Source organism: Schistocerca nitens, chromosome 2 (genome assembly GCF_023898315.1).
Source record: "Schistocerca nitens isolate TAMUIC-IGC-003100 chromosome 2, iqSchNite1.1, whole genome shotgun sequence".
In the NCBI taxonomy this organism is placed as follows: Eukaryota; Metazoa; Arthropoda; class Insecta; order Orthoptera; family Acrididae; genus Schistocerca; species Schistocerca nitens.
Genome location: NC_064615.1, coordinates 256,490,175 through 256,505,224, shown reverse-complemented (window position 1 = coordinate 256,505,224; position 15,050 = coordinate 256,490,175). Strand labels below are relative to the sequence as shown.

Here is a 15,050-nt window from a genome sequence, read left to right as displayed (position 1 = left end):
TATCCTCTGTGTCCTCGGTGGCTCAGATGGATAGAGCGTCTGCCATGTAAGCAGGAGATCCCGGGTTCGAGTCCCGGTTAGGGCACACATTTTCATGTGTCCCCGTTGACGTATGTCAACGCCTGTAAGCCGCTAAGGGTGTTCATTTGATTGTAATTTATATACATATAGCTGGGTACAAAACAAACATGGATGCTGTTGGCCCAGTGCTCTCTGTGGGGGCACTCAAAGCCGGGATCATGACACAACTGTGGCAAGGACGCCGGGTGGCCCTCACTGGTCGCTGGACAAACACTGTGACTTGATGCTCATAAGAAGATGTGCTCTCTGTCTCTCTGCTTCCCAGGCTCTGCAGACGTTACCAGACATTAAGGGATACCGGTACAGAATTTCGGAAACAGACGTGCCTATAAGGCGGCTGAAGTATCGTAATATCGTAATCGCAGAATTCGATGGATGTAAGTGGTGGTAAAAGCCACATGTCGCAAATCTGTGTACTATAACACCTGATAGCGGTATCAGAATTCCACAAACAGATGTGCATATCACTGCTATGTGCTATATCAGTACTTTGTGCTGGTTCTCTCACTGCCACCCTACTTGCTTCTCCTGGAATTAAAACCAGCAGCAACTCTAATGACGAAACAGACTTCATCTCGGCCATATTTGCACCGATATTCTTATGCACTGTCGCGGTATACGAGCACCGCCTTGATGTCATTGTATTTTATTTAACTTACATAAGGAAACAATGACTAAGTGTCCTTTCTTTACTAGAAATTTAATTGGTGATTTTCTATCTGTTTCTACACCGCTGCCGTCAGTTTTGCAATATTAAACAGTAAATTAATCGTCTAAAATTAACGCCAAAAATTTATATCAACCTGTAAGTGTTTCTTTAATCAGTTTTGGATAATGTTTCGAGTTACAAGAAAATACCTAATACCGAAGGGGAAGTTCTAAATGTAGGTCTACGTCTCTCTTATAAATGCTGATGAGGTTGAAAGAAATTCAGTCTGAAAATTATAATTAATATCGTCATACAATTGACATTCACTGGTGGATATATTTGTCCATCTGCATCCATATTGTGCAAATCACTGAGTTGCGTGGCAGAGAGTAAGTCCCATTGTAACAGTTTGGTAGCTTGCTGTTCTATTTATGTATGGAGAGCGGGATTAAAGCTTACTTCAGAACCTCTGTGTGCATATACAGTAGTAATCTTTGCGATCCCTATGGGAGCGATACGTGGAATGTTGTAGCATGATTCTTGAAACTTTTAATAGGTTTTACGTCATAATGTCCGTCTGTCTTCAAGCGTCTGGCAGATTATTTTTTTTAGCATCTGTTCACCGGAGGGTCAGACAACTATTCTTGCTGAATATTTATCCATTCAGTATCCCCTTCTAGTGCTATTTGGTATTGGTCCCATGCAGATGAACAATGTTCTGGGATGGCTCACAAGAGTATTTTAAGCAACTGCTTTTGTAAACTTGATTGCATTTCCCTAGCATTCTGCAATGAACAGCAGTCTGCACTATACTTTCCATTAACAGGCACTCTTTCGTTTCCCCAGTTCTAAAATATAAACATATCCTCTAGGTCTGATGAGCTCTACATGGAATGCCAGTGCTGTCTGTGGAAAGAAAACCATCAAACTTCGTATTGGGCGTTAGTAGTCAAACTTAGGTATAAATAGTACTGTATTGACAGCTTAGCCGATTTTCATATGAGTTTTTCTTTTTTACGAGGTAATGGCACTTTAGTTCGTTTCCTCGATTTATGAAAAACCACTGAAGACTGCAGAATGGAACTGTTCGATCAAACCGAAAGAAAATCGACGAGATTTACAGGTTCTGTTAAGAAAATTGGGTTATTCTGAATCTGTGATCCATTATTGTTTTGTAATGTTGCATTTCGATGTTCTCAGAAAAATATTTATTTCCGCTCAGCTTATTTGCCTAATATAATATTCTCCTTGATGAAGTTGCTAGAAGTTTGAAGTTTTAAGAGTTGAGGTACTCTCATGTTGCCTCAACACTTGTGTTCATTGAGGGCGTACCTTCGGGTGCTCACCGGAGTCATTTCCATTTTCTGCCCCTAGAACATTTCGAAACAGGTGAAAAAGGTTAAATCAGTCGTCAAAATATCTGCAGATAAATAGAAACAACGATGCTGAACACCCTCGTACAGAGTTACAGTCGCGCCGAGAAAACCAGACAAATCACTCAGCTAAATATTTACTGTGAATTTTGTTAATTGTTTTACAAAAACACCTTACACTTTGACGTGCAATTTTTGCAGGCGGGCCTTCCATAATATATACAAACTTCTGGCACCGGGTGGTGAAGCGGTGTTTACTCTGAAGGCTTATTGTACGATGTTCGACGTCTACCAATACATGGCAAAGAACTCCCGGTGGAGTAAGTATATGAAGGTAAGGTTGACGACCCATTTTTTTTGTCATTAAAATTTAAGCTACTGATATCAAACCACTTCCCTGCTTTAGAATGCAAATCCTCTGATTTTCGTGTGGTTAATTGTATTGGCTGACCAGCACAGCACAGCACAGCACAACACAGAACAGCTTAGGGCAGCGGTTCCTAACCGTTTTAGAGTCGCGATCTCTTATACAACGATCTGAGTTGGGTGAACCACTGGCTTTTAAATATAACATACAGCAGACATGCATAAAATTTAATTCCAAGCAAAACGTTGTATAACCTTACATTAACTTAATCGTTAATGATTAAAACCTAAAGTTACTCTACTTACGGTTTAAATGTTGCACAACATGTGGACCTAGTTGCAATGCTTAAATACAAGTTTTCATTGAAATTACTCACCGCTTCCTTGGAATTCAGTGAGAATGTTGCGCCTTCTTTGCATGGCAAAGAGCCTTGAAGTCAGGAACCACAGATGTTAAATAAAGCCTCAAATCACTTTCAGCACGAAGTCTGTTTCTGTATTTATTTTTTCAATAGGAGTACGAAGAAAGCGACTTTTCCCACAAGTATGTGGATGAAAATGGTAATAAATCCGTTATGCCTTTATTCGCTAACACTCATAACTCATTTAAACTTAACGGAAAACCGATTAATGACAAGACTTATAAATTTTCTGTAACTGAAAATCTGTGGAAATTTAAATAAAACGCACATTTTCATTTACGCTAAAATTGATGACTCTTCAGTGACGATGTTTGGTTTGTGGGGCAATCGCAGAGGGTGGGCTTATTTTGGTAGTTCGGAGCTCCAATGTTAGGCGCGTAATGGGGCCCCTTAGGGATATGGCGGCTAAGGAGGGGAAGAAATCCAGTGTGCACTCCGTGTGCATTCCGGGTGGAGTCGTTCCTGATATGGAAAGGGTCCTTCCGGATGCCATGAAGAGCACAGGGTGCAGCCAGCTGCAGGTGGTGGCACATGTCGGCACTAATGACGTGTGTCGCTTTGGATCTGAGGAAATTCTCTCTGGATTCCAGCGGCTATCTGTTTGGGTGAAGGCTGCTGGTCTTGCTTACGAGATGAAGGCAGAGCTCACCATCTGCAGCATCGTTGACAGAACCGACTGCGGACCTTTGGTGCAGAGCCGGGTGGAAGGTCTGAATCAGAGGCTCAGACGGTTTTGCGACCGTGTTGGATGCAGATTCCTTGACTTGCGCCATAGGGTGGTGGGGTTTCGGGTTCCGCTGAATAGGTCAGGAGTTCACTACACTCAGCTGGCGGCAACACGGGTAGCGGAGGCTGTGTGGCGTGGACTGGGCGGTTTTTTTAGGTTAGAAGGCCTCGGGAAAGTACGGGGTGGGCTGCAATCTCAAAGGGTGCATGGCAAATACAGGACGTGCTTGGATCAGGGAACAGTCGGAATTGTAGTTGTAAATTGTTGTAGTTGTGCTGGGAAAGTCCCTGAGCTTCAAGCGCTAATAGAAAGCATAGAAGCTGAAATCGCTTATAGGTACAGAAAGCTGGCTAAAGCCTGAAATAAGTTCTGCAGAAATTTTTACGAAGTCTCAGTCGGTGTTTAGGAAAGATAGATTAGGCAGAATTGGTGGTGGAGTGTTTGTGTCTGTCAGTAGTGGTTTATCTTTTAGTGCAGTTTAAGTAGTTACTCCGTGCGAATTGGTATGGGTGGAGGTTATACTTAATAGCCAAACTAAGTTAATAATTGGCTCCTTCTACCCACCCCCAGACTCCGATGATATAGTTGCTGAACAGTTCAGAGAAAATTTGAGTCTCGTAACAAATAAATACCCCACTCACACGGTTATAGTTGATGGGGACTTCAACCTTCCCTCGATATGTTGGCAAAAATACTTGTTCAAAAGCGGTGGTAGGCAGAAAACATCTTCTGAGATTGTCCTAAATGCTTTCTCCGAAAATTATTTCGAGCAGTCCACGAACCCACGCGAATTTTAAATGGTTGCGAGAACTCACTTGACCTCTTAGCCACAAACAATCCAGAGCTAATAGAGAGCATCATGACTGATACAGGGATTAGTGATCACAAGTTCGTTGTAGCTAGGCTCAATACTGTTTCTTCCAAATCCACCAGACACAAACGCAAAATAATTTTATTTAAAAAAGCGGATAAAGTGTCACTATAAGCCTTCCTAAGTGACACAGAAACAAACGCAAAATAATTTTATTTAAAACAACGGATAAAGTGTCACTAGAAGCCTTCCTAAGTGACAATCTCCATTCCTTCCGAACTGACTATGCAAATGTAGACGAGATGTGCCTCAAATTCAAAGACATAGTAGCAACAGCAATTGGGAGATTCATACCTCATAAACTGGTAAGAGATGGAACGGATCCCCCATGGTACACAAAACAGGTCCGAACGCTGTTGCAGAGGCAACGGAAAAACCATGCAAATTTCAGAAGAACGCGAAATCCCGAAGATTGGCTAAATTTTACAGACGCGCAAAATTTGGCACGGACTTCAATGCGAGATGCCTTTAATAGGTTCCACAACGAAACGTTGTCTCGAAATTTGGTAGAAAATCCGAAGAAATTCTGGTCGTATGTAAAGTACACAAGCGGCAAGACGCAGTCAATACCTTCGCTGCGCAGTGCCGATGGTACTGTGAAACGTCCCCTTTTTGAACAATTTTACTCGACTGTGCTTAAACTGACACACAATATTTTTTTTAGCGCAACGCAATCTGACTTTAAATAATCTCTACAAGAGAATGGCCTTGACTAACATTAACCTGTACTTTTCACAAATCACTTACCTCACAAAAATCTTGGTTACTCCCACTACTGCAATACAGCTAGCGCCACTACTGCCAGCTAAATAAAAGATTCAAGCTATGGAAGGCACTAACTACTGATAGGGGTAGTTAGCAAATGAAAGATATTAATAGAGAACAAACGTTGTATTTACCTTAATAGTCATATATATATATATCAGTTCATGACAAATTTCAAAACTCCGCCATCTCTCTCCCCACATCCACCACTGCTGGCGGCTCACCTCCAACTGCGCAACGCTACGCGCTGTTCACAGCCAGCTGCCTAACACTACAATGGCGAGTATTACAACATTGCAAAGCAGCCACAGACTGCACACAGCAAAGCCAGTGATTTTCATACAGAGGTGGCGTTACCAAAAAAAAAACCTAAACAGCCTACTTACATAGCCCCCATGCTCCCCACAAAAAATTTTACAAATTGGTTTGGGCACTGGGCAATACATATGTGTTAAAATTTTTCATAATCGTAATTACAATAACAAAGAAATCAAATGCACACACTTATTGATACAATGTTGGTCAAAAGCTAAAATTTTCTCACAGTCCATAAAGACAGTCCTAATCGTTCATCACCGTAAAATATCAGTGTTTTTCTCAAAGTCTGAGCAGTAAAAGAAAATGCACACGGAAGTAGTGGATTTCAATGCAGTCTTGAAGAAGTAGCGTTGTCCTTCCAACGGAAAGACAATGCTGACTCTCGGCATGCAGACAGGTCATGGGCCACAACAGAGCAAACCCACAGCGGAGTCAGTCGAAGTTTTGAAGAGTATCGGTGGGTAGGTCATCACAGAGCAGACCCACTGTAGTCCTGGTAGAGATTACGGTATTGGTGGGCCACCAGAGGTGCAGACCCACTGCAATCCTTGTAGAAATAATGATATTGATGGATCATCAAAGATGTAGACCCACTGTAGTCCTTGTAGAGATAATGGTACTGGTGGGTCATCAAAGATGCAGACCCACTGCAGTCCTTGTAGAGATGATGGTACTGGTGGGTCATCAAAGATGCAGACCCACTGTAGTCCTTGTAGAGATTACGGTATTGGTGGGCCACCAGAGGCGCAGACCCACTGCAGTCCTTGCAGAAATAATGGTACTGGTGAGTCATCAAAGATGCAGACCCACTGTAGTCCTTGTAGAGATAATGGTACTGGTGGGCCACCAGAGGTGCAGACCCACTGCAGTCCTTGTAGAGATGGCCAGCAGCCATCTGTTGTGACTGTGCAGGTGCACAATCACCATTGAAGAGTCTTGCGGATAATATAGCAAGTCCATAACCACCACTTGTGCACTCACAGAGTTTTTGGAATTGTCCTTAGAACCAGTTATCCAGTCCCTTGCTGATTTATTAACACACATGGAAACACTAACAGTCCCTACTTCTCACATATTGTCCATATACTATGACCAACAGAAACGTGTGCAGTGAAATGGAACTTACAAGTTACTTAATTTGATGACCTGGTGTCAATTACAATTTTATAACATAAGAATACAATTACAAAGGTACAAAATACATCATTAAAGAACATAACAATACAGATAACATTTGTAGTACAGGCTTTACAAAAGAATCAAAATAACTTATACAACAGTGTTACAGGAATTATGACATAAGTAAATACATAAAAGATCAGAATAACTTTTGAAACATCAACTTTACACATGAGCATTAAAACAAAACAGAATAAATAATGTCTAAACATATTTACAAGGTAAATAACATGGTATTTGAAAAATTCTACAACATAACAACATCAGCTAAACACACAAAGACAGGAAAAACACAAATACACAAGGGAACACAAACACATAGTGGGATAACACAAGGAAAGGACAGGGTTTCTTTTACTGCAGTATTTTGCAAACAAAACTTTCTTTACTTCTCGGAGATCTCCCTTCGTTCCTCATTATTTCCAAAAAGTCCTATCAATACCTGCTTTCTCTACTCTGTTCATATTTCTTTCAAAATAATTACGGATCATTGTACAATACTCATTTTGGCCCAAAACGTTTTCATATACCTTCAATGCATTTCTTTCCATTCATCACAACTAGTTTCTTATATAGTCTACCCCCTCTTAAGCTAACTTAAATCTACTGAGCTCAGATGCTAAACTAAGGGACGAGGCAATGCAGCAGCACATAAAACAATTAACGCAAACAGCAATGACAAAAAAGTGCAGATTTGCAAAGGAAGCAGCATTTTAGAAATTAGCGAAGCAATTGCAATATTACGACTAATATAAGGCAATGTGAAGCAAACAAGAAAAATAAATCTGGCTTAGTAGAGTAACACAAATTAAAATTCAGTAGCACTATGCCTGGCAAACAGCATAACTTATACCTAAACATGACAAAGTTCAAGCAGAAAAAGTATTACACTAAAAATGGCCATGTCTAATACCTATGTCACATCTTAACACTAGAGTGATGCATCACAATTTATTCTACAAAAGAAATTAACAAGTACTTGAAAAGAAAACTATGATTGCAGTTCCTGTGAAGGTAAATGTCTTTTTGTGCTCCCTCATTTTTTTTTTTGAAAAAATTATTTACTCGATCTGTAGACAGAAAATATTTATATTAGTACATCTATAAAATTTTATTTTAACCAATGCTGCAGTGCAGCTAGAAACTAGATATTAAACAAAATGAGTAAATATGTACAAAGGAAGGCATGAAACATCATTCATTAGCCATAGGGCATTTCATAAGGTAGTACAGAAAATCTCTCAACTCTCGTAGAAAGACGCTTGTCATAATCAGGTGTGCAGATGTAAAAATATTTCTCGTCATTTCATTAGGCATTTCTGTAAATATCATAAATTAAGAGCTACACAGTGTCAACATATGTTTTCAAGTTCGACCGTGTCGTTTTTGCGATGCTCTCTACAAAGGAACGTCAATAGCGAGGATAATGGCCTCCCTTTTTTTTTCTTCTACCACCTAATGGCTTTTTCTCAAGGCGGCTGACACACCTGGCCGCTCAGCTGGGTGCCCACGACGCATTAGTGCACGTGGTCACTGAACTTTCTTACCGAAATATTTACGACACCAGTTTCCGCTACAATGACAGTCTCATATAAATATATTTCACAGGTCAAGAATTTGGGTTACAAATCTGTAGAAACAAAATCCTATAAATATAAGTGTCCAAAAAACATATTCGTCAGCATTGTGATACAGTCACGCATTTACACAAATTTCATAACTCTTAAAGTACGATTCTTGGTTTCCAACATACTTCTTCACAAGTCAGAGGCCCTAACCGCTACTCATTACTCCTTACCTTATTATACATATACATATCGTCGACACTTCGACAATATTTCATCATAACAGATAGGTAGCATAATCAAATTCCTCATATAGCATCAGCTTATTTATCATAAACATACCTCAACAGCATAATACACATCGTCGTCGTAAAAATAACATCATAACACCTCAGTCAAATCTCAAAAACGTCGTAGCTTTCTGCAATAATTTCAAAACCCTAAAACATATTCTCTGCTCATTTCAATAGTGTCATCTACCTCAAACGTACTTTAAAAATCGTGATCCCATAACAAATATATCATTCAAAGCTCTCATAATATCACAATGGTTCCAAAAAAATATGAACAGTTCACAAACTACAGACAAAATACAATTTCGTAAGTGTGAAGTTACCCAACTGTGTAATTGCGTAAACATGTGTCACTGATGTAGTAAAAAAAAAGTTTATCTCTCAGTTAAATGATCAGATAGCTGTGTAATTTGTGTGTTAGAGAAATATGGTACCGATGTGTAAAGTTGTATAAGCAAATACCATATTAGCTAGGGCTCCTTGTGCTTGCCAAACACATGGTACACAAAGTAAGCGTGTACCCCCCTGAGGATTAATGTAATTATACCCTCAGGTGTTACAGATTACAGCAATGGAATGAGATGTATCACGGAAAACCTTCTTTGCAATTAAAAAATCTTTAAAAATAAATGTTTTAAGTACAAAATTAATCACTCAAATACGTGTCCTGTAGCGCTAAATGTGCGTCTTGCTGTAAGATAATTCTGTGGAAGTGTCGTAATTATCGTCCTCCGAAAGCTAAGTTCTGCAGAAGTCAATGTACTTACCTCATGATAAACTAAAGTGAAATGCTTTGCGTATAGATATCTTAGTTATTACGTACCTTACCGTGATCAAGAAAGTACTATAATGTAACGTATTGTTGTGCTACGGAAAAGGCTGACTCATTGCAGCTATACCACAAAAGTTACTACTAAAACATGTTTTTCTTTCCAGAAGAATTCGGAAAACTGTGCAGATATAAAACAGATACACCGCAAAAGCAACATTGTAAATTGTCACTTATTAGTAGCGTCGTGATAAAATCGTGTAGCTGTCACATAAAGTAACCTCTGTGTCATCTGGTATCTCTCAGAAAGCACTTTAAATCCAGAATGTATTTTCAAATAAACCAAAATGTTGCATTAAAATCTCATTAACATTACTGGTAAATGTTCTAAGTATGTGAGCCTTATAGTCGTTACGTAATCGTGCAACAAACAAGCAAGAATGTACAAATACAACAGTGTGTCGCCTGTTCACAATAACATTACATTCGTAATTTCTGTTTAAATAAGTTCTCTTGGTTCTTGACTGGATAGTTAATTTTAAAACATAGTTGCATGTTAACAGTTTCTTAAGTCTGACAAAGCTCACTAGCAATGTAAAGTGAAAAGTTATATGGCAAAGACAAAGTTAAAAAGCAGATTATTTTTCAATAAACGGTTTTACATGTGAAGGGTGGTGCAATCCTTTACTCTTCATAGTACTCAGAGTTTGAACAATGCAATTATCATGCGGTATACGTCGTTAAAGAATACTGGAATTTTTCTCAAGGTTAGCGTCTATGTTCTTTTTTCCTGAGCCAGCCGGCGCAGGTGCCTGCCTGCGGTGCGAGTCATTGTCTGTTCCTTTGTTGGCGCGCGTCGTTATTGGAATTAGGAGACCTAACATCTACAAATTCACCGTGACGAGAGGGCCCTGCCCTGTTTAAATCCCGCCAGTTCTGATGCAATTCAGGTCTGTCGTTACGCTCACATCGTCTGTCGTCATGTTGGTAATTCCTGTAGTTTCTTTCTTGTCGGTTAAGTGGTGGAGAATTTCTCCCTGAATCGTAACTGCACGCTGGACCGTTGCGTCTAAAGTTATTCTGTCTCCCGTAATAATAATTATTTTGGTTCCCATATTGTCTGTTTCTCTGATTGTCTCTGTAATAGTCATTACCGCGGAGAGGTGATCTTTCCCTGTAATTATTACTACTCTGCCAATGGTTGTCATACGGGTGGTGTCTGTTTCGGTCACGATTTACGTTATAAGAATAGCCTTGTCGTGTATTATTTCTGTCATCGCGGAATTGTAACAGATGTGACCTGTAATTGTTGTGCTCCTGTTCCCGCGTTCCGCGATTGTCAGTGTCAATTTCCAGTTCTTGTAACAGTCCCTGAAAAGCTTCAATGTCGTCTTTGCAACGTCCTGCTAAAATAACACGCCGTAAATGTTCAGGTAATTTGATTAAGCAAATGCGGATGAGTTCTGAGGGGCTGTATGGGTTTGAAAGATACTGATTCTTATGCAACATGTCTTCAAAATATTTCATAATACTGGAAAATTCAGATTGTTCGAAACGTTTCATCATTATGATGCTATGTTTTACTCGGTCTTGTGTAGCTTGAGACCAATACGCTGAGAGGAAGGCATGATAAAATTCTCCTTCACTGTGACAGTCGTGAATGACCGATCGCATTCTTACAGCTGGTTCATTCTCCAAGTAGCGACACATAAATTCTAACCTGTGCTCCAATGACCAGTTGGGAGGAAAACAATGAGAGAATTGATGGAGCCACGCTTGTGGATGAATGTCGTTGGCAGAATTCTTAAATGTTTTGAATTTACGTGTAGTAATGAACAGCTTATAGTCAAAGTCATCATGTCGGCGAGTCGCATATCGGTCATTGTTAGGTCGTGTCGGCTGTTCCATCTCAAAATTCGGTGTGCCTTGCCAATTTCTTTCATAATTTCCGAAATGCGCTGTGTTATTATTTTGTGGCTGTTCCATATTTCTGTGTCCCCCTTCCTGTACTGGAGTGCGAGTGTCCTCTGAAATATGTAATTCTTGTATTACCTGCGTCAGCTGATCTTGTACTTCGCGGATTTCTCTTTGGTGTTGCGTATTAATTTGATTCAGTTTTTGTTTCAGTTTCCTAATTTGTTCACTCTCTTCTGTGTCATTAAAGACTACCGGTTTTGTGTCATTCAGATTATCATCTACCTTCGTAGATAAATTATTTAGCTGATCCGAAAGTTCGGCTCCTTTCTCCGATAGTGAACACATTTCCTCAGTGTGTTTTTCTGAACCAAGTTTCAGAGTGTCCATTTGTGTTGAAATCGAATCTACTGTGTCCTTCAAGTTTTCCTGAGTTTTTGCAAGTTGCGTAACCGAATCGGTAGATGCAACTGAGTCAAATTTAGCTTGCAAGGTCTCATGATTTTCATGAACAGTAGTTTGCAGTTCTTTTATGGCTGCTTCGTGATTCTGTAGTGCATTTTCATGACGTGAAAAAATAGGTTGGAAATGCTCACAAATTTGTGTTTTTACGTCATTACCGACTTTTTGACATTTCGATTCAATGTGATGTAACTCAGTAGTTAAATCCTCACGTGTTTGTTCAAGAGTTTGCTCCAATGAGTCTAACTTTTGAAGCTGTTGCTGTGTTTGTCTCTGATTTAGTTCCATTGTGTCTAACTGTTGCTGTGTTTGTCTCTGATTTTGTTCCATTTGTTGCATTAATTGCAATAATAATGTATTAGTGTCTGGAATCTGTTTCTCTATGCTTTTTGGCAGTGCATTTTCACCGGCAACATTCACATTTTGACAAGCAGAAAATGTGTCTTGACTCATTTGAGAAAACGGTGATGACCCAGAACCTGAATCTATAGTATTTGTGAAATTGTGTCCTGTCATTTCGGATTCCTGAGGCGAGCTGTTGCCGACCGACCGATCGATAATGCTTCCCTGCTCACTAATTGTTTCACTGTCTACGCCATTGTTTGCCGCCCACTCCATTTCCCTATGCACAATTACCAAATCATTACTTTGAACATCAGTTAATTCATTACTTGGTGGCGCTAACACACTGCTTTCGTTTTCACTGTCATTTCGCAGTTTACTTTGGAGCCTAGTATTACGTTTTTCACACGCCATTATTGTCACAGTATTTCACACGACAACACAGAAAAACACAATTTGAAGAGCAAAAATAAGAAAACACATTAACATAGCACTGAAAATAATATCTAGTTAATTACAGCTGCGAAATACTTGGTGCAAATCTACATGCATGCCACACCTGTTTTACTGTACAACAATGAAAGACTGCAACTACAAAGGAGATTCTCTCTACAATTACGCGCTAGCAATAAACAAAATCTACACTAATTACACAAACTACAAGAAAAAATCAGAAGATTCCAATGAGGTATCCTGGCAGGGTCGCCATATGAAACGTCCCCTTTTTGAACAATTTTACTCGACTGTGCTTAAACTGACACACAATATTTTTTTTAGCGCAACGCAATCTGACTTTAAATAATCTCTACAAGAGAATGGCCCTGACTAACATTAACCCGTACTTTTCACAAATCACTTACCTCACAAAAATCTTGGTTACTCCCACTACTGCAATACAGCTAGCGCCACTACTGCCAGCTAAATAAAAGATTCAAACTATGGAAGGCACTAACTACTGATAGGGATAGCTAGCAAATGAAAGATATTAATAGAGAACAAACGTTGTATTTACCTTAATAGTCATCATATATATATATATATATATATATATATATATATATATATATATATATATATATATATATATATATATATATATATATATATATATATATATATGTATGTATATATAGCAGTTCATGACAAATTTCAAAACTCCGCCATCTCTCTCCCCACATCCACCACTGCTGGCGGCTCACCTCCAACTGCGCAACGCTACGCGCTGTTCACAGCCAGCTGCCTAACACTACAATGGCGAGTATTACAACAATGCAAAGCAGCCACAGACTGCACACAGCACAGCCAGTGATTTTCATACAGAGGTGGCGTTACCAAAAAAAAACCTAAACAGCCTACTTACAACTGTTACCGACGACTGTGCCGCTAAAGCGGAGTTATTGAACGCAGTTTTCCGAAATTCCTTCACCAGGGAAGACGAATGGAATATTCCAGAATTTGAAACACGTACAGCTGCTAGCATGAGTTTCTTAGAAGTAGATACCTTATGGGTTGCGAAGCAACTCAAATCGCCTGATATGAGCAAGTCTTCAGGTCCAGATTGCATACCGATTAGGTTCCTTTCAGATTGCACTGATACAATAGCTCCCTACTTAGGAATCATACACAACCGCTCGCTCACCGATAGATGTGTACCTACAGATTGGAAAATTGCGCAGGTCGCATCAGTGTTTAAGAAGGGTAGTAGGAGTAATCCATCGGACTACAGACCTATATCATTGACGTCGGTTTGCAGTAGGGTTTTGGAGCATATACTGTATTCAAACATTATGAATCACCTGGAAGGGAACGATCTATTGATACGTAATCAGCATGGTTTCAGGAAACATCGTTCTTGTGCAACGCAGCTAGCTCTTTATTCGCACGAAGTAATGACCGCTATCGACTGGGGATCGCAAGTTGATTCCGTATTTCTAGATTTCCGGAAAGCTTTTGACACCGTTCCTCACAAGCAACTACTAATCAAGCTGCGGGCCTACGGGGTATCGTCTCAGTTGTGCGACTGGATTCGTTATTTCCTGTCAGGAAGTTCGCAGTTCGTAGTAATAGACGGCAAATCATCGAGTAAAACTGAAGTGATATCAGGTGTTCCCCAGGGAAGCGTCCTGGGACCTCTGCTGTTCCTGATCTATATAAATGACCTGGGTGACAGTCTGAGCAGTTCTCTTAGGTTGATCGCAGATGATGCTGTAATTTACCGTCTAGTAAGGTCATCCGAAGACCAGTATCAGTTGCAAAGCGATTTAGAAAAGATTGCTGTATGGCGTGGCAGGTGGCAGTTGACGCTAAATAACGAAAAGTGTGAGGTGATCCACAAGAGTTCCAAAAGAAATTCGTTGGAATTCGATTACTCGATAAATAGTGCAATTATCAAGGCTGTCAATTCAACTAAGTACCTGGGTGTTAAAATTACGAACAACTTCAGTTGGAAAGACCACATAGATAATATTGTGGGGAAGGCGAGCCAAAGGTTGTGTTTCATTGGCAGGACACTTAGAAGATGCAACAAGTCCACTAAAGAGACAGCTTACACTACACTCGTTCGTCCTCTGTTACAATATTGCTGCGCGGTGTGGGATCCTTACCAGGTGGGATTGACGGAGGACATCGAAAGGGTGCAAAAAAGGTAGCTCGTTTTGTATTATCACGTAATAGGGGAGAGAGTGTGGCAAATATACGCGGGTTGGGATGAAAGTCATTAAAGCAAAGACGTTTTTCGTCGCGGCGAGATCTATTTACGAAATTTCAGTCACCAACTTTCTCTTCCGAATGCGAAAATATTTTGTTGAACCCAACCTACATAGGTAGGAATGATCATCAAAATAAAATAAGAGAAATCAGAGCTCAAACAGAAAGGTTTAGGTAATCGTTTTTCCCGTGCGCTGTTCGGGAGTGGAATGGTAGACACATAGTGTGATTGTGGTTCGATGAACCCT

The 15,050-nt window shown here is 39.9% G+C and overlaps 1 protein-coding gene across 2 annotated transcripts in view; it reads left to right on the top strand.

The window, feature by feature from the left end:
* LOC126234342 (juvenile hormone acid O-methyltransferase-like) overlaps positions 1–15,050 on the top strand; it is a 79,682-nt gene that overhangs the window by 53,460 nt on the left and 11,172 nt on the right. For both annotated transcript variants that reach the window (XM_049943027.1, XM_049943026.1), the window contains exon 4: positions 2,305–2,437. In XM_049943027.1, the coding sequence (XP_049798984.1) occupies positions 2,305–2,437 (133 nt within the window). The remainder of the gene's footprint in view (positions 1–2,304; positions 2,438–15,050) is intronic.